The sequence below is a fragment of the Lynx rufus genome, unplaced genomic scaffold (genome assembly GCF_022079265.1).
Source record: "Lynx rufus isolate CCGP_SWC_20201006 ecotype Redwood Valley unplaced genomic scaffold, mLynRuf1.p SCAF_14, whole genome shotgun sequence".
Taxonomy (NCBI): domain Eukaryota; kingdom Metazoa; phylum Chordata; class Mammalia; order Carnivora; family Felidae; genus Lynx; species Lynx rufus.
In genome coordinates this window covers 40,967,370-40,994,076 of record NW_025814828.1, presented here as the reverse complement: position 1 = coordinate 40,994,076, position 26,707 = coordinate 40,967,370, and the positions used below count along the sequence as shown (strand labels likewise).

General features: G+C 44.3%; 1 protein-coding gene across 1 annotated transcript in view; it reads right to left on the bottom strand.

The window, feature by feature from the left end:
* Window positions 1-742: 742 nt before the first annotated feature.
* JADE3 (jade family PHD finger 3) overlaps window positions 743-26,707 on the bottom strand; it is a 62,304-nt gene continuing 36,339 nt past the window's right edge. Inside the window, exons 6-10 of the mRNA XM_047076128.1 lie at window positions 20,868-21,035; window positions 17,860-17,976; window positions 5,412-5,882; window positions 3,864-3,981; window positions 743-1,781 (exon numbers count right to left, since the gene is read on the bottom strand). Coding sequence (XP_046932084.1) covers window positions 871-1,781; window positions 3,864-3,981; window positions 5,412-5,882; window positions 17,860-17,976; window positions 20,868-21,035 — 1,785 coding nt within the window. The 3' untranslated portion in view covers window positions 743-870. The remainder of the gene's footprint in view (window positions 1,782-3,863; window positions 3,982-5,411; window positions 5,883-17,859; window positions 17,977-20,867; window positions 21,036-26,707) is intronic.

Genomic DNA, 26,707 nt, shown 5'->3' with positions numbered 1-26,707 from the left:
AACATTAAAGCAGGTATACAAAAAACTGTCAGCCAAACTTATTTAAGTCAAACTGATTTGAAAACAAGAACACAAAACCCCTGACCTGGTACAAATCCTCCGGAATTGGTCTCACTTTGGGAAAGGCTCTGGGATCCCTCCCAAACGCCTAAGTGGAGAGAATCTGAGCATTTTCCTTGTACCTCTGTAAACACTATCCACAAGTTAGCCTCTCACGCTCGTTCGATGGGCCAAGTAGTTACAAGTGCGCCCCTGACCAGCAAGTCTAGGAACAGGCACTGGACACTTAAGAAGCATCAAGAGTATTGACTTGGTAGGTAAGATACTGCGAAAGGAGCTCAACCTTGTGCTGAGCCAAGGAAGAGGGTAGTGAATCTGACAGTATCTGAGATGTTGGTCCCTGGGCTCTCCCTGAAGTGGGTTTCCAGGTACCAATGGAGTTAGCAACTTCCTACAGACAGGAGCTGTGGGAGGTCACGTGCCGTAGCTTCAAAAGGGAAGTAGTTTTAGTGTCTGATAATCACCGTCTCTTGCAAATGCGTTAACGATGCAAGGACTCTTAATACATATGTGCATCAACGTGGTAACAGGACTGGAGAGCTGTCCCAAAGTATTTACTGAGCAAGTACTCTGGGCCCAGCTGTTCTCAACAGCCTCTGGCAGAAAAGACTTCTGGACAATCTGTAATTAGAATGTGCTTGCGAAAAGTAGACTTGAAGCGGTTTCAAAAACTGCAAGTCAATTCGCTGTGAAACATTTTATTCTTTCACTACAGTTCCTCCTAAAGTACACTAGAATCCTTTTGGTGTGGGGGTCTGCCCCAGTGTATGGGGCAAAGGCAAAGACTGAGCTATTCTTGGAGGTTTCCGATCACCTTTGCATTGAACTGTGGGAAAGGGGATGTGTCTTGCTTTTACCGTGGCAATCCCGTCGAGAGTCGTGGGCAGGATTTTCCCTGTCCGAGCTAACTCTCCTTACCCTGACTTTCTCTTTATTCCCATCACTCTCTGCTTCTGAATCGCTCAGCTCCAAATCTGGGCAATACCCATCGTTTTCCTGATACGGAGCTCTCCCTGCAGACCGCCTCACAAGCTGCTTGCCCCAGAGCTGCTCCTTGGGGCTGACGTTCTTGGTTGGCTTCACACAACACTGGAGGTCCTCCGTGGTCCTCACCCACCTGTTGGTGGCCTCCTTAAAGGACCTACTGAAGTGTTCCACGGTCGATTTTCTAAAGGTGCCCTGACTGGCCAAGTGGGAGCTGAGCATGGACTCCTGGTCACAGAACACCTCACTTGAGCTGTCTTTTTGGGTGACATCTTCAGACCAGCTGCCCTCCAGGCCGTTGGATTTGGCAAGCTTGGAGGTAGACTGACTCTTCCCATTCCCGATGGAAGACTGGCCATGCAGGGCAGCCTGGAGGACCAGAGGCTTTCCCAGTGACTGCCCGTGGTAGAACTCCGGGGATGGAGTTCTCCAAGCAGGACTGGGGTCCTTTGCTTCACTTCTAGAGTGGGTGAGACTGGCCAGCAGACGGTTACTCTTGCTCTCTAGTGGATGTCTTGGGTACGATTTCATTCTCATTTCTAGTGACTCCTGAGGCACCTGCATGCTCCTTATACTGGGAACAGGGGAGCTGCTGGCAGGAGAGAGGGGTCCATGATCAGGCTCTGTGGAGCTGTTTCTGCAGTCTTCCGGGGCTGATCTCGGCATTTTTAACTTTAAGGTAATTCTTGGAGGCGGGTAGAACAATGAGTTTTCTAGTGTACTTGTCAAAGGAAGTCCTGAGATCAAAAAGACAGACTCATTTTAACAACTGATTTAAATAACGGCATATATGCTTATTACGGCACGGTGAGTTCACATACCCACTCTTCCAAATGTCTAATGGGCCCCTGACTTTGATGTGTATGTGCGTCACGGGATAGGAGCCGGAGGGGCTGAACTAGAGGCTGGGTGGGGTGGGGGTGGCTACAGGTGGGAAACTCAGCGGAGCCACTGCTTGTCGTGTGGCTCTCGACCTCTTCACCTCTGCCCTCCCAGGCTGTACAATGATCACAAAGACTAGTGTGCCACCTCCTACATCCCCATCTCTGCCCCCTTCCACTTCTGAAAAGAATGTCATAGCAGTGGTTTGGAACAGGGTCTCCCTATTGGGGTGTCTGCGTGTGTGCAGGTGCGGGTATTGCACAGGACTCAGGATGTGCCTGAAAAGACATGTCAGACCCTACCCTCCAATCTCTCCCACCCTTCCCCCAAAGTCAAATCCAAACCCTCAAGAACACAGCATAGGTTTTGGTGGACGAAGAGCACGTGAGTATGTGTTTTAACTTGGCAACAGTAGAAATGGTAGCGGGTGGTTCCTGTGTACTTTATGCCTGTAACCTCAAACAGTCTCCTCACTGTGAATGTCCATTATCGAGGGGTGGGAGGGGCAGGTTTTGCGGTGGCAAGGCCAGCCCAAAAGAATCATGACATTCCTGCCAGTGGCCTGCTTTGGGCTCGGCCTGTGGAGTACTGGCAATCAGTTACCTGGTTCTGTCATCCTACGATCACTTTTAGAACAGATCTTCCTTTCTCTATTAGTTTGGGTGCTCTGAAATTAAAAAAGTACTTCTAAATAACTCCTCTTTGCATAGGGACTTAACTTTTCCCCGTGAGAGGATAACTATTAAGTAGTACCTGGGCAACAGGTGTTCCCTAAGGGTGCATGTTGAATACTCACAGCCCCCATGTTGCTGCCACCTGCTGATACCACAAGCAGTTACGGGGCTGGCACCCACCAATCAGAAGCCACATGGCTTAGGGGACAATCTCCCTGGCACGCAGGGACCCTCCTTGCCGTCCTTTGGTTTTCTTGGTCTTGCCCATCACAGTGGCTTTGTGGCTGAGCAGCCCTGCCGCCTCCTGCTATAGCATTCTGCTGTGACCTAGGATACTTATAAACACCCCAGAGCCTTCGATGCCTACCTGACACCTCATTTCTGGGTGTTTCTCTCACTCTACGGCTGGCCCTTGGCCGGAGCTGGGTTCTGCGCACCCCACACACTGACTCCCGGCTGCCCAGGCTCTGCCGCCAACCTCGGTATTACAGGAGGTACAGGAGGGTTACAGATGTCACTGAATAGGACTGTCATCGCAGCCGAGCTCCCCGTGCTTAGGGCACTGGAATTATGCTCTCCTGTCTCTCTCGCTAAGCGGGCAGCATACCCTACAGGCAGGGATTCTGTCTTGCGGACTGCTCTACTTTCTTGCCCAGTTCTTAGTCCACAGCAGGTGCTCGACAAATATTAGTAAATAAGAGACAGAACCCAGATCTCCTAACTACTGGCTAAGGTTTTAACAAACTATCGTTAAGATGAGTAACCTCGGAGTTAAATGTTTTCTGGAAACTAGGATTAGGCCCTATTGTATGGATTTCTAAGTCAATCTGATGATTACAGAATAGCTCATGGCTTTAACTAGTGGCCCCCAATATCTGTCTGACACCTAGATTATCCGCCCCAGACCTGCAAGTCCCCCAACCCCACCTTGGGATTTCTTGCCTCATGAGTTGACAGCAAGATGGGCCATGTTACATCAGGGTTGGAGCAGAGCAAATGAGATATTCGACAAGAATTTTAAAAGATTTTTAAGTAAAACAACCGACCGAAAATTTAAATTGTTAAAATGGGATGAAATCAGAGTCTATATATTGCTTAGGACTTTTTTTTCTTTTTTTAAAGTAGGCTCCATGCCCAGTGTGGAGCCTAACTCGGGGCTTGAACTCACATCCCTGAGATGGAGACCTGAGCTGAGATGAAGAGTCAGACGCTTAACCTGCTGAGCCACCCAGGTGCCCCAGGGCATCTTTAACATAAGGTTACCTGCAGCCATTTCCTGGTTGATAAGCTGGACTTGCAAACCGAAGATCTGTTCCTGTATTTTGTTTTGTGACAGTTTCAGCTTCTCTCGCCTGCTTATCATGTAGCACAGATTTCGCACCTGAAAGCCCAATCCCCGGCAAATAGAGATTTTTGTCATGTTACGTGAACCCGACAATTGAAATCGTTTAGCCAAAATTAAGGCAACTAAAACCAAGTGGGGGCACGGGGGCGGTGAGGAGAGAAGACAACACAAAACGCTGCATAAGGAGAGCCACTCTACGGGAAGTCACGTAGCATGGTCCGGCACGGGACCGTGGTTCCCACATTGATCGGCAGCACAAGAAAACGCTCCCAAGCCACCTCCTGAAACCTACTCTTCCTGCAGCGTGATGGGCTCGATGTTTATACGCACAGCCAAGCTGGGAAGACCGAATGATGATGTAGTGTTCTGGCCTTCCCTTTAAATTCCTGAATAAAACACTGGCGATGCTGGATCCAGTACAATTTTCTAATGAGCGCTGGACCAGCAGGATAAAGGTCTGCCGGACAGACTGACAGTGGTTTTTTGCTCACACCTCCTGCTCAGCCAAATCTCTACAGCCCCAAGGGTGCGATCCACGTGCTCCCATACTTCCCACCCCACCGGACCAATCATCCCACCTTTCTGTGCCCCAGTTTAGTCATCGGTAAATAGGGCTAACAACAGTACTTTCCTCACAGGCATGTTAGGATTAAATGAGTTAATATTTATGAAATGTTCGAACAGTGTTGCCACATAGTAAGTGCTATCGATGTGTGAGTTAAATTTTACAAAGTGAGCCAAATCTGTTCCCTTCCAGATTCTGGTAGCAGAGAGAAAAAACAAGCCATCTCTATAATTACACTTGATTATAAAATTCTGTAGGGTAAACACAGGGCCTAACTTATCTTTGAATAAGTGAGTTAAACTAAATTATCTGGTGTAGAGACTTTCAATCAGAGGCGATTCTGACCCCCAGGGAGCATTTGGTAATCTGGAACCATTTTCTGCTGTCATCATTTGGGTATGTGTTGGGAGGGGGACTGGCTACTGGGTAGAGGCCAGGGACGCTGTTCAACATCTTCCAGTGTTCCCCACGACAAAGGACAGTCCCCCCCTACAATAAGGAACTAGCCAGCCCAAGATGTCACTAGTGCTGAGTTTGAGAAACTGCTTTTTCCTCAATAAAATTAATTCTTAACTCAGCCCACAGTCTCACGTGTCAGTAAAATAGAGCTGAGCCAATTTAGGCTCAACAGTGAATAAAAAGTAAACCAAATGAGAATTTATCTCAGATTTAAGCTTCATAAGCATGTAAGCGAGGGCTCTCCAGTTCCCTTGAAAGTGACTGCCAAAAATTTAAACAGAGCCCAATGCTCGGGGCCACAATGTAATCAGAAGATAAGCAAGGACACGGAAGCCCACACTTTAAATGAGCTGACCTTTAAAAACAGAAACGAAACTGGAAGCGGGGCCTCCATTTCTATGCAGACTGAGACCTAAACAGTAGCCACAGCTGATCACCTTACCCTCTCTAGGTCTTGGCGTAGATGCATAAACATTCTCATGCGAGTGTGAATACTCTCCTCTTTTGGCTGCACCAGGCCATTTTCTTCATCCTGCTTCGGAGGAAATAATGGCTTATTGAAGTTACTTTTCCGCTTCAGTTTCCAGTAGTTATAGATAAAGTCCACAGCTAGCGTAGGCATCCCCAGTTCTGTGGCCACATCTTCCACGCGGACCAGGGAATAGAACTCCTCCTCCAGCTCCCGAAGCTTCTGCGCCCGCAGGCTGATTTTTTCACTTTTGGCCTGGCTCTGCTCAGTAGCCCTGTGCATGGGGTACTCGGCCTCCCTGAGCTTCTGCCTGTTTTGGCTGTGCTTGAGGCAGTATGACTTGAACTTCACTTCATCCCCCTCATCTAGGATGGTCTTCATCTCTAGGCTGTGCTCAAAGGCACAGGTGACGTGGAAGGCAGTGATGCAGCTTTTCACAGAGCACTGTAGGAAGAAAAGATGCGTTAAGGGGGCAGGGCTGGGGGGGGAGGGGAACCGCATATCCCAGGGCTTAATGTGAGAGCTGCTCACGGGAAGCAGAGGCGAGGCAGGGAGAAAACTGGCCCTAACCGGACTATGACAGATGCTTTACAAGTAACTCAGGAAATCTGCTTGTATAGAAAACAGAAAGAAGAGGCAAAAAAAAAAAAAAAAAAATTCAAACTCCCCTTTAGCTCGGGCCTGAAGTTTTTCTCAGAAGTCTTCCTTGGCTCCTGTGAAGAGTCATGCTGTACCTTCTCTGTGGCCCTCACGTCGCCTTATTATATGCTTCTATAGTAGTACTTTTTACAGTGTACCTACAGTATAGTGAGCGTCAGAACCCTGGCCAGAGCTCCTAAAGACAGAAGCCGTGTCATTCATCTTTGCATTGCCATCAACTATTGAACAATCAGGTGCTCAAGAAATGCTTGTAAACAAACAAAAGAAAAAAACGAAGTCAATATTGTTGCCAGAGTATCTACTGGTTCTAAAAAGGTCCCAGGAACTCCAGTATCTAAGCAACCCAACTTGTTGAAATTGTTCTTATAGAGCTGTGCTGTCTAACATGGTAGCCAACTACCCGTAAGTAGCTATTTAAATTTAATTTAATTACATATACAGTATGCACATGTAATTGGGGCGCCTGGGTGGCTCAGTCGGTTAAGTATCCGACTCTTGATTTCGGCTCAGGTGATGATCTGTTTGTGAGTTTGAGCCCCACGTTGGGCTCTATGCCGATAGTGCAGAACCTGCTTGGGATCCTCTCTCTCCCTCTTTCTCTGCCCCTCCCTCACTCTCGTAAGTGCGTGTGTGTGCACTTTCTCGCTCTCTCAAAGTAAGCTTAAAAAAATAAAACGATATACAATTAAAAATTCAATTCCTTAGCCACCCTAGCCACATTTCAATCATACTGGACAGCACAGATTTCCATCACTGCAGAACGTTCTAAGGAACATTAGGGCTACAGACAATCTGAAATTCAGTTTGTAATGTTTTGCCATTTATAGATGCAACACATTTGTTAAGTATCACTGCATAGCATGTACTGAGGATTCATTTACAGGGCAACAGAGTAGGAAGAGCCGGCCCATGACTGCTGTACTCCTGTGTTTTAGTTAGTCTCAATTACCATTTGTTATGGTTACAATGCTATAGCTTTCCTTCCAAAGATTTTAAATACATGGGAGAGAAAGAAATGGAGGATTTGTTTCTAAAAATAGTGGAGAATTCCCATGGTGAAAGCCAAGTCTCAACTCTTTTGGAAGCCTGAGTCTGGAGGGCAGACTGCCGAATTAATTATATGTTTGGGGGTTTGTGATAACTACAAATAGGGAATGACCTCAGATACAAATAAAGACTAAAAAATGCAAAACCTGACAGGTCTCCTTCTAATAGACGGAGAAATTCAACACCTAAGAGAATGCTGGCAACCATCAAAGCTTTAAAGGAGGCAGATTGCATTTAAGCCAATTTTACAGGATAAAGAATTCCAGAGATGAAATATAATTCTAAGATCATCTTATCCAGCACCGCATTTATCACTGCTTGTACGTGCCTCTAGAGTCCCTGGTTTTCTACCTCCACTGCCCTGCCCCCCCAACTCCTTCTACTTTTCAAGGAAGTGGTAATCTAGCCACTTAAACTACATTCCTAAGACAGCCCACCCCAGCTTTGGACAGTTCTATTGGAAAAGATTGTTACCTTACACTGAAATCTGTATCCTTAAAATGTCCACGTATTTGAAAGGCCTTATGATAATGAGGATGATGAAAGCCAAAAATGTACTTTTATCTGGGCACCTTGTGTTATCACTTGGCTAAGAAACTAGCCAGTCATTTAAAAAACAAGAAGCAAAAGGCATTCTTTAGCAGAAGATTAAAAGTGTTGGGTATAGTGCTCTTTCGCTGTTTAGTAACTGATAAAAATGTGGAAAGAGAAAGCAAAAGGACCGTGTCCTATTCAAGGGGATGAATGTGTAACATAAAACTACTACTGATCAGAAGCTGAAAACAGACCATGTGTCTCAGGTCCCATTTATAGACTGTGGAGACGTAAATATAAATTAGTCAAAATGAAAGACAATACACAAATAAGAACTGGGTGCTTAGATGAAAAATGGAATACGTCCTTACGGAACTGTGCCATAAAATCCATCTGGTCGCAAAAAAGGTCATTCTATGATGCTTATAGCTGAAGGTCGCTGTGTTTTGGTGGTAAAGGAGAAATGCCAACCAAGTTTTGGTGCCAAATACCTATTTATCTTTTTCCAAATACATACACTTGGAATATTCTAGTAAACAAAATGCCTTTATATATATACATCTCATTTATTTCTACTGTAACCACCTAAAGGTGACAGAGAAGGTATATATTATGCCCATTAAAATAACGCTTTATTGAGATACCAGAAAACTTTTTTTGTGCCAAAAAACTCACGACTTTTAAGTATACGTTTCAATGGTTTTAGCATGTTTACAGAGTTTTGCAACCATCACCACTACGTAATTCCAGTACATTTTCTTTTCTGGTGTTGTTTCAAGTTTTTATTCTAGTACATTTTCATTACCTCAAAAAAGAAATCTCATGCTTACCTGCAGTCACTTCCTGTTCCCAACCCCCGCCCCAAGCAACCACTCATCTATAGGCCTATCCTGGACACTTCACAAGGAGGGATCATACATGTGGCATCTGTGTCCGGTTTAGCATGTTCTCAAGGCTCATCCATGTCATAGCATGTATCAGAATTTCATTCTTTTAAAAATATGGGAGGGTGCCTGGGTGGCTTAGTTGGTTAAGCATTCGACTCTTGATTCTGGCTCAGGTTATGATCTCATGGTTCATGGGATCGAGCCCTGTGTTAGGCTCTGTGCTGAGGAGTGAGGAGCCTGCTTGGGATTCTCTTCCCCACCTCTCTCTCTGCCCCTCCCTCGCTGCGTGTGTGTTCCCTCAAAATAAATCAACTTAAAAAAAAATAAAATGTGGGGCGCCTGGGTGGCGCAGTCGGTTAAGCGTCCGACTTCAGCCAGGTCATGATCTCGCGGTCCGTGAGTTCGAGCCCCGCGTCGGGCTCTGGGCTGATGGCTCAGAGCCTGGAGCCTGTTTCGGATTCTGTGTCTCCCTCTCTCTCTGCCCCTCCCCCGTTTATGCTCTGTCTCTCTCTGTCCCAAAAATAAATAAACGATGAAAAAAAAAATTAAAAAAAAAAATTAAAATGTGGCCAAACGACATTCCATTGTATGACTATACCACATTTGTTTATCCATTCATCACTTGATGGGGATTTGGGTCGTTTTCAAAAGTTTTTGGCTATTAGGAAATAAAGCTGCTATGAGCATTTGTGTACAAGTTTTTATGTAGGCATATGTTTTCGTTTCTCTTTGGGAAGGTGCATTAAGGGATTAACCTTGCCTAAAGAAAGGTTTGGCCCTTTGCCCCCAGCTACTAAGAGGTGACCTCTAAGCCTATGGAATGTCCTGACTTAGAAGAGTGTCTTTGTTTATCAGGGGTCCCTTGACCATGTCAGATAGCCTATGCTAACAATGTGATTTATGGTGGAGGCTTTGAGCCACATGGTATCAGCCTGACCTCTGGAGGGACTGGAGGCTAAGGTCAGCCATGCGGGTGGGTCACTTGTGTCTAAGTGGCCAACTCCTAATACAATCTCTGAACGCTAAGACTTGGGTGAGCTTCCCTGGTTGGCAATACTCTGTGTATCATCACACGTCCCTGGGGGGGAGAAATAAGCACTGTCCACAAGACTCCACTTGGGGAGGACAACTGGAAGCTCCATGCCTACTCTCTCCTGGACCCCTGTCCTATGTGCTTCTTCCCCTTGTTTTTAATCTGCATCCTTCCTTTCACTGTAATAAACTGTAACCACTAGAATGGCTTTTCTGAGTTCTTTGAGTCCTTCTAGTGAATCATTGAACCTGAGGGGGGGTCTTGGACACCTCTTCAACTGCAAGTATACGCTTTGAAGTGGAATTGCTAGCTCATATGATAATTCTACATCTGACTTAAAACAATTTTTTTTAATGTTTATTTGTGAGAGGCAGAGAGAGACAGAGCACAAGTGGGGGAGGGTCAGAGAGAGAGAATGAGACACAGAATCCAAATCCAGGCTCCAAGCTGTCAGCACAGAGCCCGATGCGGGGCTCAAGCCCAAGGACCGCAAGATCATGACCTGAGCTGAAGTCAGATACGTAACTGACTGAGCCACCCAGGGCTCTTACATCTAACTTTCTGAGAAATTGCCGAACTGTTTTCCACAGTGGCTGCACATTTTATATCCCCACCAGTAAAGCACGAGGGTTCCAATTTCTCCACATTGTTATTGCCTGCCTTAAAAATTTTTTTTTGTTTTTATTTTATTAAAAAAATTTTTTTTTAAATTTTAGAGAGAGAGAATAGGGGAGAGGGGCAGAGGGAGAGAGAGAATCTTTTTCTTATTTTAAAAAATTTTTTAAAGTTTATTTTTATTTGAGAGAGAGAGAGAGAGAGAGAGAGCGAGCGCGAGTGGGAGAAAGGCAGAGAGACGGAGAGACAGAATCCCAAGCAGGCTCCATGCTGTCAGGACAGAGCCCGACATGGGGCTCGAACTCATGAACTTTGAGATCATGATCTGAGCCAAAGTCAAGACTCAGATTCCCAATGGACTGAGACACCCAGGTGCCCCTAATTTTGTTTTTGAGAGAATCTTTGTTTTGGGGGGAGAGCAAGCACAAGTGAGGGGCAGAGAGAGAGAGAGAGAGAGAGAAGCGGGGCTCGCCCGAAGTGTGGTTCATGCTTACCTGAAGTGGGGCACGAGCTCACCCAATGTGTGACACTTGAACTCATGAACTGTGAGAACATGACCTGAGCCAAAATCAGATGCTTAATGACTGAGTCACCCAGACGCCGGGGAGGAAGGGAGGGAGGGAGGGAGGGAGAGAGAGAGGGAGAGAGAGAGAGAGAGAGAGAGAGAGAGAGAGAGAGAGAGAGAGAGAGAGAGATCTTAAGCAGGTTCCACGCTCAGCACGGAGCCTGACTCAGGGCTTGATTCTACCACCCTGGGATCCCACCACCTTTTTGATTATTACCACCCTAGTGAGTATGAAGTGGTATTTCACTGTAGTTTATGTATCTTTAAAGGAGGAAAAGGAATAGTTTTCTGTATATTTTTCAGAAACTGTAGAAAAGAAATGAGTTGGGAAATATTTTGTCACCCCCAAAAAGAACATAGCGTGTCCTCCTCAAAAGGGGATGACACATGCCTGGAACCCCAAGGACCTGGTCCATATGTCCTCAGCAGTTCCTGTCTCGCTGCAGGACAGTGTCCATTTGGTTGTCTTTAATCCCCAATAATCTGTGAACAGACAAATGGGTGGTACCACAGCAATTCTGTCAAAACTGTGTCACTGAAACAATGTCCTAAATGGTTCAAGCCAGCCTACCAAACTTCCTCCAGCCACTGTGTATTTAAACTCTGGCACCAACACTGGCCATCAGCCCTTCTCACCTGTCGTCCCTAAGGATCTGCAAGGTCTGAGGGGAGATGTCACTTCAGTGTTAGTTAACTTTTCCTGTGTTTATATCTGGCCTCCCCTAATAGACGACCAACTCCTGAAGGCAGGGGCCAGAAATGCCTTAGAATAAGAACAGTGTGTACTGAACCAAATTTGGAATATTTGAAAAAAATATTCAATGTAGTCACTGAGTGGGCCTCCTTGCATTCCCCCACTTGTTGCCAATTTTCATTTGTTGTACCAAATGTTTGAGGATTCTACTACTCAGTCTGGCTGGATGAGTGCTACGGCTGTCCATCGGCAAAGTCAGATGGACTCCTGAGAATAACAAATGAAGAACAAAACAAGTACAATTACTTTCACCGCTAACATTTACTGAGTATTTGCTATCTGTTAGGTACCGCACTGGACTCTTTACCACCTTTATTAAGTAGGTACTATTATCATTTCCATTTAGAGATATGAAAACTGAAGCACAGATATGGCAGGTAACTTCCTTAAGATGGTATAAAAAGCAAGGGGGTGGAGTTGGGCTCCAAAGGTCTTATGTTTAACCACTGTTCTTTCTTTCCTCTTAGGGAAAACCTAAAGCATCTGGCTCTAGGCTGAAGGGGGGCTTGAACATAAAACATGTGAGGACCCTACAGGAATTCCGGAAAGCCAGCTGTCAGAGGGACTGTGTTCAAAGTCTAGGCAAAATACAGAGCTGTCTGAGGGCATCTCATTTGAACCCAGTCTTTATGATCTGGTTCAGGATTATCAGAAGACTTCATGCTCAGGAGAAAGGTTCTAGCTTCCAGATATGGAAGCTATAGATACTAGCTAGTTTAGACCCCCAAACCCACCAGTGTTGGATTCTATCCTTCCCCAGGGAATGTTCCTAAATCAAAAGAAGAGAATAGTTGCGTGTATTCCCACTGTTGGAAGACAGGAAGAATAAACACAATTCACGGATAGTTAAGAAATTTCCAGAAAGAGTTAATAAAGCAAAATACCCCAAATAGGTTACTAATCACAAAGACCCTTAAATAAACTTCCCAAGAACAATGAGGCTAATAAAACTTGACCCCTACTGGGGCGCCTGGGTGGGTCGGTCGGTTGGGCGTCTGACTTCAGCTCAGGTCATGACCTCACGGTCCGTGAGTTCGAGCCCCGCGTCGGGCTCTGTGCTGACCGCTCAGAGCCTGGAGCCTGTTTCGGATTCTGTGTCTCCCTCTCTCTCTGCCCCTCCCCTGTTCATGCTCTGTCTCTGTCTCAAAAATAAATACACATTAAAAAAAAAAAACTTGACCCCTACTGAATTACTGTATTTGGTTACTGTGTTTTTGATTCACATACAGGGAACAAGATGTTAAATTACTAATGAGTTTGGAATTAACTTTACTTAGTGGTGGTTTAAAAGGAAAAAAAAAAGGTTTTGGTCTTTCTTCCCCACCAGAAAACCAGATGTCAACAATGGAAAACAAAGGCCATTCTATTAGTATAAGCAGAATGTAGGTGGAAAAAAATACACACTTCAGCATATCACCTGAAGTTCATTCCCTCTCACCTAGAGGGAGGGTCTTTCATACAGCCCGGTACTCACACCACACTTCCTCAAACCATAAAACTATTTCACACCTCTTCTCTTCTCAAACCTCTGGACCTCACTCTCAGCTGATGATCCTGCTTCCTACCTCACTGAGGAAATTAAAACACTTGAAAGAGTGCTCCTGCAGATTCCCATCGACACATCTACTTAATACTGCACCTACACTCTACCTTCAAGGCTGTTACCAGGGAAGAACTATCAGCGCTCCTGCCCAAGGCCACCCCTCCATCGCACACTTCACGCCACCCTCTCTCACCTACTGAAAACCACACTCTAGCAGTTTTTCCTCTGCACTGGATCACTGCCTTTCACGCAAGTCCTAGATGTTAACAAGTATACATACAGACTTGGTATTTCTTCTAACCTTAAAGGAAAGACCTCTTTACCCCACTTTTTCAAACTGTTCCTCACTTCCTTCTTTACCCTGACCTTTAGTGACGTAGCTTTTGCTGTCACTACTGCACCTAGACTGTTCCTCCCGATCACCAATAATCACGTTTGCTACATTTAGGGGTCAATCTGTAGTCCTCATTTTACTTCAGTAGCCTCTTTCCACCACAGATCTTTCCCTCTCCTTGAAATGCTTTCTTCTCTTGATTTAGAGGCTGCTACACACTCTCAGTTTTCCTCCCGTCTCCCTGCGGGCTTCTTCTTCCCCATCTCCTCTGCTGCTTCTTCTGCCTCTGCTGGACTTCTTCACGCCGGAATGCTTCAAGGCCCAGGGCTTGGTATTGTTCTCCCCTCTATCTACACTCACTCGCTCGGCCATCCTCCCCGGTCGAGGCTAAAGCCATCTATAGGCCACTGGCTCCCAAATGCAGGTCTGCAGTCCAGGCTTCCTCCCAAACTCCACACTCACACAGACACCTGCCAGCTTGACATTTCCACAGGATGTCAAGTAGATACCTCAAACCTAAGTGTCTAAAACTGGACTCATCATCTCTTCCCCCAAATCTGTTCTCCTGCAGATTTCCCCGTTCAGTTTGTGGCAACTTCACCCTTCCCACCATTTGGGCCCCAAACTTGGAAGCATCCCCAACTCCTATCCTTCTCTTATATCTCATATCTGATTCAGTCAATCCTGTTGGCTCTCCCTTCAATATTCACCCAGAATCTTATCACTTTTCACCACCTCCAGGGCTACCACTCCAGTCAAAGCCACTATCACCTCTCATGGATTACTTTAACAGCCTCCTAACTGCTTTTCCTCTTTCTAACCTTCCCTTCCTAGTCTATTCTAAATACAGCAGCCAGAGCCTATTTTTGTTTTTAACGTTTTTAAAAAAAATTTTTGAGAGAGATAGAGCTTGAGCAGGGGAGGGGCGGAGAGAGAGGGAGACACAGAATCCAAAGCAGGCTCCAGGCTTTGAGCTGTCAGCATGGAGCCTGACGCGAAGCTTGAACCCATGAGCCATGAGATCATGACTTGAGCCGAAGTTGGACACTTAACTGACTGGGCACCCAGGCGCCCCAGTCTATTTTTTGTTTTTCACCTTTTACTATGGAAATTTAAAAACCTATATAATAGCATAGAGAATACTATACTAACCCCCATATACCCATCGCCCAGCTTCAATAACAATTAATGTATGACCAATCTTATTTCATCTTTCTTTAACCTCCCATAGCACACTGCCCCCTGGATTATTTTGAAGCAAGTACTAGACATATCATTCCGCAGAGTGATCCCTTAAAAACATAAATCAAATTATGTCACCTGTCTGCTCGAAGCCTGCCAATGATTCCCCCTTAAGCTCTGAGTGAAAACAAAAGATTTCATGAGCGCCCCGGGGGCTGGCAAACTATGGCCCACAGACCAAATGCAGCAGCTGTTTTTGTGTGGTCCAAGAGCTAAGAATGGCAGCTTAGGATGTTTTTACATTTTTAAATGATGTAAAAAACAAAAATAAGAATATTTCAGGGCGCCTGGGTGGCTCAGTCCATTAAGCATCTGACTTCAGCTCAGGTCATGATTTCACAGATTGTTGAGTTCGAGCCCCTCATAGGGCTCTGTGCTGACAGCTCAGAGCCTGGAGTCCACTTCAAGTTCTGTGTCTCCCTTTCTCTCTGCCTCTCCCCCACTCACACTCGGCCTCTCTCTCTCTCTCTCTCTCTCAAAAATAAATAAATATTAAAAAATTAAAAAAATAAGAAAGAGCATTTTATGACATGTGAACGAATATGAAATTTAAATTTTAGAGTCCATAATGTTTTACTGGAATAAAGCCATGTTCATTTGCTAAGTATAATCTCTGGCTGTCTTTGTGCTCAAGGCAGAATTGAGTAGTTGTGTTAGAGACTATATGACCTGCAAAGCCTAAAGTGTTTATTATCTGGCCATTTATAGAAAAAAAAACCCCTGCTTACCTTAACCAGTCAAGTCCCCATATGATCTCTCTGATATTCACACACTCCATTCCAGCCTCATTGGCCTCTTTCCTGTTGCTCAAACAGGCCAGACACACCTCCCATCTCAGAGCCTTTGTACTGGATGATCCCTCTGCCTGGAATATTTTTACCCAAAATAACTGTGTCGTTTTCTCTCACCTTCAAGTCTTTTCTCAAATGTCACCTCTATGAGTCCTACTCTGACCACTCGTTTTAAACAAACCTGTGACACATGCCCCCTGCCCCACACTCTCCCTCTTCCTACCATACTCCACATTCTTCCTTTCCAGAGCACTTACCATTTTCTAAACGCTATTTAATATCTATTTCTTATTCTCTATTTCTCCCAACTCAAATGTGAGTTCTTTGTTGGCTCACTGAGAAATCCCAAGTGCCTAGAACAGTGCCTGGCACACAATCAGGCGCTCAAATATTCCTTATAAGGAATTAAACAAATGTAATTCCTTGTAAGAAAATTACGAGTCTTAATTTGGTAAGGTCTTTACAAAATACAGACTCTAAACTCTAATAAAAATAAGAACGACTGCCCTGAAGATGAAAAACCGACTCTAGAATGTTTTATCCATCCATCAATCTAATATTTACTGTCTGTCCGCCATGTCAGGGGTTGGGGGATCTAAGGAGGAAACAGTCTGAGCTCACAGTCTATAAGGGAAGATAAAACTCAGATAAATAACTCAGACAATGTGGCAGAATGTGGTAATGTGGGGCTGTAATGCAAATTCAGGTCGGCTAAGGTTAAGGCCAGTGTTCTCTCTCCACAGTCATGCCACCAATTACTAACTATTCTAAAAAACCATCCCTTGAAATAGCAAAGATAGGAGAAAAATGCAGGTACCACAATAATGAAAATAAGTAAACTAATGGATATAAATTCAATGTGCTATTATAAAAGTACTAATAATTATAAAAACACGGAAAATCTTTTCTTGTTTTAGTGGGGAGAATGCATGTTATAAACAAATCTATGATACCATTAAGTATGGATATATTTATTCAGTAAGCACTAACTGAACACTGACAACGGGCAGGCACACTCTCCTTTGTGCTAGGGGCAATCCATGGAAGAGTGATGTACAACCTTGGCCCCCGAGGGGCTCACATATGAGAAACAACCGGGAGAGAACTTAGGAAAACCTAAACAGGCAATGCATTATGGTAGTAGACCCCGTGGGAATAGTTTTCCCTCAAGTTTTTCTTCCTTTGTAACTGCTGTAGTTAAATAGTATCAGCAGGAAAAAGTTAAAAAAAGCAGGGCAAAGTACCCAATTCTGTCAGGTGTAAAAATGAATTTAAAAAATTAAAAGGGCCTTTGGGGTCCATATTGTGTTCTTTAAAAAAAATTTTTTTTAACGTTTATTTAGTTTTTGAGAGAGAGAGAGAGAGAGAGAGAGAGCCAGCATGAGTGGGGGAGGGGAAGAGAGAGAGAGAGATACAGAATCCGAAGCAGGCTCCAGGCTCCGGGCCATCAGCACAGAGCCTGACGCAGGGCTCGAACTCACAAACTGTGATATCATGACCTGAGCTGAGGTCGGCTGCTTAACTGACTGAGCCACCCAGGCGCTCCCATATTGTGTTCTTCAAATACCATTTCCCAACAAATGAACCAAGGTTATTCTGAGGAGTCGCTGATCCCGGGTCTGTAGCAAGAAATCTACAAGATGAGCCAGACAGCAAGAAACTTCATGAAATACCTAGAGCCACTGTCCCTAAGCTATAACATCATAAGGCCCCTTTTCTGTGAAGAAGCTTAGCAGGCAAATCTAACTCCAACCAATCTGTAGCTCCTATGCAGGAGGCCTGGGGAGTAGAAGGGTCAACCGTTCTGCCTTTCCTGGAGATAACTGGCCTCTCCCAGTCTCATCGACCACCCAACTGCTGCTGTTGGGCACACCAGCTACTACTTCTACTTTATGCAGCTGAATTCCTGTACCTCAGACGTCTCAGAAAACTTTACTTGTACTACTGTATGCAACATATGTGCCTGTGAGCAGGACTTTCGGGCCTATCCACCAGGATTTATCTATTCAGATGCATCTTTCCCTTCCAAACTGAGTTGTACTTAGTTCAGCAGCAGAGTCATTGGTTAAATCATCCTGGAACCTGGGCCTGGTTGTTTTCGATCTATGGCTTGTTTCCACCCAGGATGGTTATCATCTAGCTTCAGAAATCACCTAATTCATCAGATCCGACAGCAAAGGATGGAAGTTAACTACCACTATGAATGAAAAGAATAAGCTGAAGGGTCCAGAGGCAACGTCTGAAAAAAAAAAAAAAAACCGCTCCAGAAATGGTCTGTACCATGGCAGAGCCCCTGTGAGGAGGAGTGAGTGGAGGGCCTCCCGAGTAAACTTTCAGTTAAGAGGCTGCTCTCACTGGGATGTTGAGTCTGGCCAGTTCAGTGGTACCCACCCCACCACTTCTCTCAGTGACTTACCTGAATACAGGCCCCTGTCTTCACCTTGCAGAGGCTGCAAACTAAGGCCCATCGACTGGGTGGAATGTGGGACACCTTGGTGATTGGTTCCATCCTCTCAGGACAAGCAATGCTGACCTATAAATAAAACACCACCATAAGGCAGAGGCACCAAGGCATTCCAGAAGTACCTTTCACAAGCCACAAATGATGTTATGTGACGCTCAGGCCATCAAGACAATGAGGTGGGCCACATCTCTTAAGGTTACTATGGAACCAAGAATAAATAAAACCTGTCTCTAGCCACTGCTCAGACCTCTGATCATTTCCAGTAACGGACATGACTCATATATAGGATGAGAGGGCAGGAGTGGAGGCTAGGCATGGTTACCTTAATGAATCCAAGATACATATCTACACTTTACTTAGGAACCAAAGAAAGCCACTAAGGAACGGAATTAAAATTCACAAGATCTAGCATCTATTGTCTGTTAGAGATGGTGCCACATGCCTCGTTTTGTCATTTAATCAACTGAGGATGAAAAACAGGCAGTGACAAGCCTTTCGGTTCGGTTTATAAAGAATCATGATATTGTTGCAAAGTCGCAGCAATCTGTGTAATGAAGAGGTCGCAGCACGTAAGTAGGAAGGATGGGGATGGTAACATTTTCAAACCATGGTCTTTTAAATCATGTAACCATCATCAGTTTGCTCTACTGTCTCAGCCAAAGTAGCTTCAAAGTGAAATTAGTCTTTGGGAGAGTGCTGAAAGGAAAGAATGCTTTAACAAAAGATGGAAAACAGTTTTTTCCATATGAAAACAAGGGGTCAAACAACTTCTGATAAAAAGTGTTCTCCCTCTCGCTTACAAATGTGTACAGGAGTTTCCAAGAGAGATACAACTTTAAAAAGTGAAGGACTTTGAATAAGGCTGGTTAAACTAGTACAAGTTCTACCCACATGCAGAAACTAACAGTAGAAAGATCACAGAGATCTTGAGCAGCCCAAAAGGTACTAAAAACAACCATAATAAGCAATGTCAACAGGTAAGACAGCTTCCTTCCTTTTTCTTTCCCTTTCTTTCTTTTCTTTTCTTTTTTCTTTTCTTTCTATATTTTAGAGAGAGCGAGAATGTGAGCAGGGGAGGGGGGCAGAGGGAAAGAGAGAATCCCAAGCAGGCCATGCTCAGCGTGGAGCACAATGCAGGGCTTGATCCCACAACCCTGGGATCATGACCTGAGCTGAAATCAAGATTGGATGCTCAACCGACTGAGCCACCCAGGAGCCCCAGCTCCTTTTATTTTTAAAGGACTCTTCCTGAGTCATGTTCTAGACTCTTATATGCTGAGAGCGCCTGCTCTATTAGTTGGGACATTTGCTGCTGGAGACCAGTCACTCTCAGGCCAGAAACCTGAGAGTTCATGTCAGTCTACGAGCTGGACATTCTTAGTAAGAAAAAGGAACCATTATCCAAATATTAAAAAAAAATATTTACTCCTAAATCCATAAGAATACTGTAGTATTTATCGAGGACTTTCAGTTTAACTATGTGACTCTAAGCTCAATTGTTAGATAGTTAACTCCCCTGGAACTGTCATTAACAAGAATAAAGCCAGGGAAGTTTGTTTGTTTATTTTTTTATTTGATTTTTTGAAGTAATCTCTACACCCAACGTGGGCCTCGAACTTATAACCTGGAAATCAAGAGTCGCATTCTCTACTCACTGGGCCAGCCAGGTGCCAGGAAGTTTTAAGGGAGAATGAATTACTGATACAGTATCATCAGCTTTCCCATGAACTGAATTCTAAAGTCTCTCTTGTTTTGCAGTTAACAAATGTGCTGGCTTGGATAGGGGTTGGGGAAAGAGGATGTGCGTGGGATGTTTAAACAGGTTAAAAAAAAAAGAGCAGCCAGAAGTAAGAAGAAGTAATGTTTGGAAGCCCTTTTTAATCAATTTTGTGAGCACACAGCCTCTTATGAAATATCAGCAACCGAAGGGCCAGATTAAATAGTTAGGGATGGAGTTCAGAACAAAGAGGCTCTTAGACAAATGTTGAGTCTAAGCTCTAAAAACAGCTTCAAAAATCAGGGGCGCCTGGGTGGCTCACTTGGTTGATTTCAGCTCAGGTCATGATCCCAGGGGCATGGGACCAAGCCCCGCATTGGGCTCCATGCTGACCATGGAGCTTGCTTAAGATTCTCTCTCTCTCTCTCTCTCTCTCTCTCTCTCTCTCTCTCTCTCTCTCCCCTCGCCCCTCTATTCGACTCGTGCTCCCTCTCTTTAATAAAAAAAAAAACAACAACATTAAAGAAAGGCTTCAAAAATCAAAGGGCAACCATCATAGTGGGCAAAAGAGGTAATGCTCACTTCATCCAGAATAACCTAAAACTGGAAACAACGGAAGTGTCCATTAAAGGAGAATGGATAAATAAATCATGGTAGATCAATGCAACAGAATACTCCTCAGCAAGAAACAAATGAGTACTGATCCATACTACAACATGGAGTGCTGGCAGACAGGAAAGAGTGCATACTGTATGATTCCATTTACATGAAATTCAAAAACAGATTAATCTATAGTGATAGTAATCAAAATGGTAATAGGGACCCAAATAGGGACTGGAAAGCAGGTATGAGGGATCCTTCTGGGTGCTCTATGTCTACTTCTGAGGTGTTCCTTGTCTTGGTCTGGGTTGTGGTTACAGATATGTGTAAAAGTCATGAAATTGTACACTTAGTATTTGGTATTTTAAGCGTAAGTTGCACCTTAAAAAAATCTGCTCATATCCTGGCTCTCTTCTCATACAAATTCATTCACTACCACTGGTGGCACCATCTATAAATTAATCAGCGTGGGCTTCCATGCTCACATGCATCCAAGAAGGGTGTGAGAGAGCTCAAGTGGAAGCATTATCACCTCAGGAGCAGGAGCAGGAATGAAGCATCTCCATGAAGCCTGAGTCGGTCTGAATGCCATGGGAAACAGGTGCACCTGGAGCAAATGGGCTCAAGCCTGGATGAGTCTTACCTCTGGAATCCACAGGGCACAGCTGACATGAGCCCATTTAGTCCCTGTCCTGGTAGTCTTCATGGCCCCACCTCTCTTTGGACATAACAGACACTGTGGATGAATGCCAAGGACACAGGAACGACACAGCCAGCTGCCTTCTGGGACCTTGAGGATGCCGTAGCAGGCCTGGAGGCACGAGCAGGAGAGGGGAGAATGGTTAGCATCTTTTCAGCAGGGCTGATGTCTGCTCTGGTGCAGTCACAGAGTACTCTCTGCTTTTAGGAGAAAGGCAAATAAGGCCCCAAAAGCTCATATCCAGGATTTAGTAATTTTAAAACACTTAAAAAAAAAAAAAGGCACCTTCCAGCATCTAAGATCAGCATGTCTGTCTACGAGAACTGACTTTAAGGACAATAGAGTAAGACTAGAAGGAAATACATACAAAAAGGCTGGCCCAACTGTTATTGAGTTTGGGGATTACATACTTCTTTTCTTTTCTGCCTCTGTTTTCTAAAGCTTCTTCAAAATTATGTATTATACTTAGTCATACACTAACGGAATAACTTCTACATGTCATGTACTGTTGTAATCAAGAAAAAAGTGCTGAAAAAGAAACAGAATGAAACTTTTGTGGAGCAAATGAGCTAATGCTTCAAGAGCCTAACAGTGCCTGGTGTATAAAAAGCACTCAGCAAATCACAGCAATTACTTGCTTGGGTTGAAGGAAAACGGACTTGTGAATGAATCCTGAATTGAAGAGAATATTAGACTAATCACAATACTCCACAGAGTTCTAGAAGCTGCTTCAAATCCTTCATGGAATGAATTTGGACAAATAAATGAACTACTGGTAGGGGAGGGGGGGTTAGTTTGGAAAACATTCTGGATTTCCTTTTTTACTACCTCAAATCTCGCCCGCCCATCCTTTCCCTCTTTACTGCTCTACTCTCACCATTAAAGACTAAACCTGGGGGGCCTCCTGGATCCCCATGTGGCCTGGCAAACTTTCCACCGCTGACTGATTCACCATGGCAACTTCAAAATCTGTACGTACCCCAGGAGGTTCACCCATAGCTCGGATTCAGGTTCCAACAGTTACTATCGTGTTACCCCTCAACTGGCTCCTTTTCCAAACTCTCTCTATCCATATCACCACCATGCTTCCCAGCTTCCAGATCCGAAATTCCTGTACTCATATTATCCACTTCCTTTCATCCACTGTCCCTGGGGCATACCAGTCCTCCCTACAGAGTGGCCCTTGGGCTCTGACCTTCCTCTCCATCCCCACCACAACTGCTCCATCCAAGTCCTTATCATGTTATGCCTGAATTGATTTATTCCTAAATTCTCTTCCACCCCCTTCACACCTTCAATCCTTCTACTATTTGGCTGCCATATTCTTCTTGCTAAAACAAAGATTTCATACCATTGCACAGCAACAAACCCTCTAGAAATTCCTTCTGTTCTCACCCCCACCCTGATCTAAATTACGGGTTGGCAAACTACTACCTGAGGCCTGTTTTGTTAAGGCCAACAAGCTAAGAATGGTTTTCATATTTTTAGAGCAATGTTGTTTGTTTTTTTTTTTTAAAAGAATATGTCTGAGAACAAACTGAGGGTTGATGGCGGTGGGGGGGGGGGGAGGGTGGGTGATGGGTATTGAGGAGAGCACCTTTTGGGATGAGTACTGGGTGTTGTATGGAAACCAATTTGACAATACATTTCATATCAAAAATAAATAAATAAATAAATAAATAAATAAATAAAATAATCTTAAAAAAAAAAAAAGAATATGTAACAGAGACTGAATGCGGCCCTCAAAGTCTAAAATATTTACCATATGGCCCTTCAAAGAAAAAGTCTGCCAGCCCGTGATCTAAAGCCTGGTGCTCCTCACCTCACTTCTCAGGTCATAGAGCCCCTTGTGTCTTCTCCACTTGACCCTTGCCCTCTACTCAACATGGTTTCCCTCACCAAGTACATGGCGGCATCGTGTAGTCTTCCCGACTCTAGCTGTTATGTTTTATCTCCTCAGTGAGACTCTAAGGTCACTGGGGGGTAGGTCTTTTATCACCAGTTTATCTGGAATGCTTTCTATGCTGAGGTCGAATAGGTGGTTTGGTAGAACAAATTAATTTATATCAATAACTGAGGCTGAATTCCAACCAGGCTGCTCTTCCAACAGTAGGGCATCATTTTATAAGGCTCCTAGCCGTCAGAGCTTTTCTTTCTCTGAGGTCCAGAATGTTTGCCAGGAAATGAAAGCAAGATTCTTGGGGCGCCTGGGTGGCGCAGTCGGTTAAGCGTCCGACTTCAGCCAGGTCACGATCTCGCGGTCCGTGAGTTCGAGCCCCGCGTCGGGCTCTGGGCTGATGGCTCGGAGCCTGGAGCCTGTTTCCGATTCTGTGTCTCCCTCTCTCTCTGCCCCTCCCCCGTTCATGCTCTGTCTCTCTCTGTCCCAAAAATAAATAAACGTTGAAAAAAAAAAAAAAAAAAGAAAGCAAGATTCTTCCCTAAAAGAGAGCCTCTTACAGACCAGCAAAAGAAAAACCAGTGGTTCTAGGGATCCCCTTTATCTCCTGGTCCTTTTATTGGGCAGAAAATCATTTACTAAGCCCTTGTATATACTTATTCATGGTCATAGGATCATAAAAGCTTGTATTGCATAGCAGTGGTTCTCAAGTTTTTCCAGACTACAAAATGGTAAAGGGTGGATTCTCCTGAGAAAACTGCACACGTGCACAGACATATGTGTTACATATAGTTTCAGGGGGTTAATAAACTCAGTGCCAAATGTATATATGACAGATATAAAAACTATGAGCATAAACTTCAGGCAAATTAATTTAGGCCTTGGTTTGAGTGTTCAATACCTGGGCTGAAAACCAAAAAATGGAACATACAAAGGGACTTGGAATGGTCCTGATTTTCACATTTTTAAAGTTAAAACCTCAAGTCTATTGATGTAAACCTCTCTTCTAAAGTACTGACACAAGTGTGTTAAAGTGGCATAGGAACAAACATTTGACATAATATGGTGGCGGTAAATAAAAAAAAATTATGTTTAAAAAATAGAGATGTCAACATGTCCCTGATTCTATTAAGGAGTAAACCGAATCTTCCAAATCATTTTAAGTCACTTTTCAGTCAACAGAGGGAGCTCTAACCTCAGTATCTCTTCAGAATTCAAGTGAATATACTACTCACTTTGGAAGAATCTCTTTTATATGAAACTTTGTGTGGCACCAGCATTCAACTTTTTTTTTACATTTTTATTTATTTTTGAGGGACAGAGAGAGACAGAGCACATGTGGGGAAGGAGCAGACAGAGAATGAGACGCAGAATCCGAAGCAGGCTCCAGGCTCTGAGCTGTCAGCACAGAGCCCGACGCGGGGCTCAAATTCACAAACCGTGAGATCATGACCTGAGCCGAAGTCGGACGCTTAACCGACTGAGCCACCCAGGCGCCCCAACAACATTCAGCTTTAATACATACCAGCTTATATCCTGCAAGGCCTGGCCAGGTGTTATTGTCATCACTTTCTACGTGAGGAAAGGGCATCATTTATAGTCATTACTGGATATATTTTCAAAACAGATAAAATAATCTTTGAGGAGAATTATTAGGCTACATTCGTTTTTTAGTCAAAGAATCTGAAAATAATTCCTTAGTGTTTGTCCCTACTGTGAAGGATAGATACAGAAAATATACACAGATGACCTTTGTACTATTTTCCCTTCAAGTCTACTATAGATCCACAATCATGTATCTAAATGATTAGATTCAGGGTGAGAAACATCAGGAAATTCAAAACTGGTCAGATCTTAGGAAAGTATTAAGTACATGCATGGTATATCACCTAACTCCCAATGGGACCAGGGGCAGTACCGTATTCTCAAATACATTAATATTTCTCTAGCAAACTATATGAGCATTTATGCAAAATGGGATAAACAGTATAAATAGCCTCATATTGGGTGAGTTCTAGTATTGCCCCAAGTCAGTTCTGGTGCTAAACTTAAGCAAAATCTAGCAGTTTTCAGAGCTTTAAAAATTTTTGGAACTACAGAGGAAGGACTGTGGACTTGTACTATCAGATATTTATGTTCATACTTAAACGATACTTCCTCTCTCACTAAAGGTGTGACATAAATGCCAATAACTGGTAGAGTGAAGGTAAATTTTTGAAATGAACTCTTTTAAAGGAAACAAGTAAAATGAAGAAAAAGGCCCAACTGGGTCACAGAATAATTGAGTACCTTCTAATGCAGAGGGTTAGGTTAGGTGGCCCAGGCAATTAAAGTCTTAAGCCCTGTTTTCCCTTGATCTCCTGTGTTATCTAATCTATCTACCTACCTTCTATCTTCCTCCCTTCCTTCCTTCCTTCCATCCTTCCTTCCTTCCTTCCTTCCTTCCTTCCTTCCTTCCTTCCTTCCTTCCTTCCTTCCTTCCTTTTTAAGTAATCTCTAATGCCCAACATGGAACTTGAACTCGTACTCGTAACCCCGAGATCAAGAGTCACATGCTCTACCAACTGAGCCGGCCGGGTGCCCCAGTGCATTCATTACTTAATCTCATTTTGTAGCCACAGTGGTCTAAAATACAACTCATAGCCTTCAGGGCTGACAGGACAAAACCAAAGTGCCCTAGTTTGTCAGCAAGGGCCTGTCACTCGTGGCCCTTGTAATCCCTCTGTGCTGTCGCTCTCCATCCTCCCCTGCTCCACCCAACCACTCTCTGTAGCTCTGAACAGCTCAGAGTTGCCTCTGATACACTGTGCCCACTCCCACTACCCTGCCTGAATGTGCTCGCCTCTCTGCCTGAACACGCACTGCTGCTGTATGTGGCATTTAGATTCAGCTTGGATGCCACCTCTTGGAAGTTGTCCCTGATCTCCATCCCTCCCATGCACTTACACGGCAGCATGGAACTTCTGTCTACAAAAACACCTGGCGTATTGTGCTAACTGGGCAGTTTCCATGTAGCCTCTACACCAGACTCTGATAACCCTGGGAGCAAAGGCCATGTCTGCCTCTTCATCACTGACTGAGCCTTCAGCATGTGGCGTAAGTCCTGGCACATGGATGGTGCTGCATACCTATTTGCTAGATAAATTAATGAAATCAATGAGATATACAACAGGTTCAGAAGAGGGAAAAATCATTTAGGGTAGGGGCGTTCACGACAAGACTTAAACTAGATCTTGGAAGATGCATAGATTTTTCATAGATGGAGGTGGGAGAAAGCATTTTAAGTTGGGGTGTGGCTGAAACATGGAGACAGGACGGTGTCAGGAATAGTCATCACTGCCCCCCTTAAGTAACCTTATTTTGCTGGAGGATAGGGATTATGGGAGGAAGAAAAGGAAAGAGCCAAAAAGAATGTTGATATCATCACCATCATCATCATTAATAATTAATTAAGAAGGCATTATGGTAGAAAGGATGACAAATAACTGTCAACCAACTGGAAGAGCTTGGGTAAAGTCATTTCACCTCTCCTGGTATTATCCGTAAAACTGAGGAGTGGGATAGTTTTTTGCAGTCCTAAAATTCTATGATCTTTAGAAGTGTATTGGACTCAGCTTCCTGGGGGTTCTTTATCGGGAGGACTGGAGAGGGCTCTGGGTGCTAGCAAAAAGAGTCTGGACTTCCAGCTGTAGGAAGTGTAAACTCACCAAGGTTACTGACCATGCAGGGATTCCAAGGCAGAAGAGAGACTCCCGGGCAGCAGCAAGGAGACTCCCCAGGGGACGGTAAAAGTATCAAACGAGGCAATCTTAACAGCACGGGTATGAGGGGACACGATAAAGATCTGGGTTTAGCCCCCTGGGGTAAAGTTAGTAAGTCAGTCACC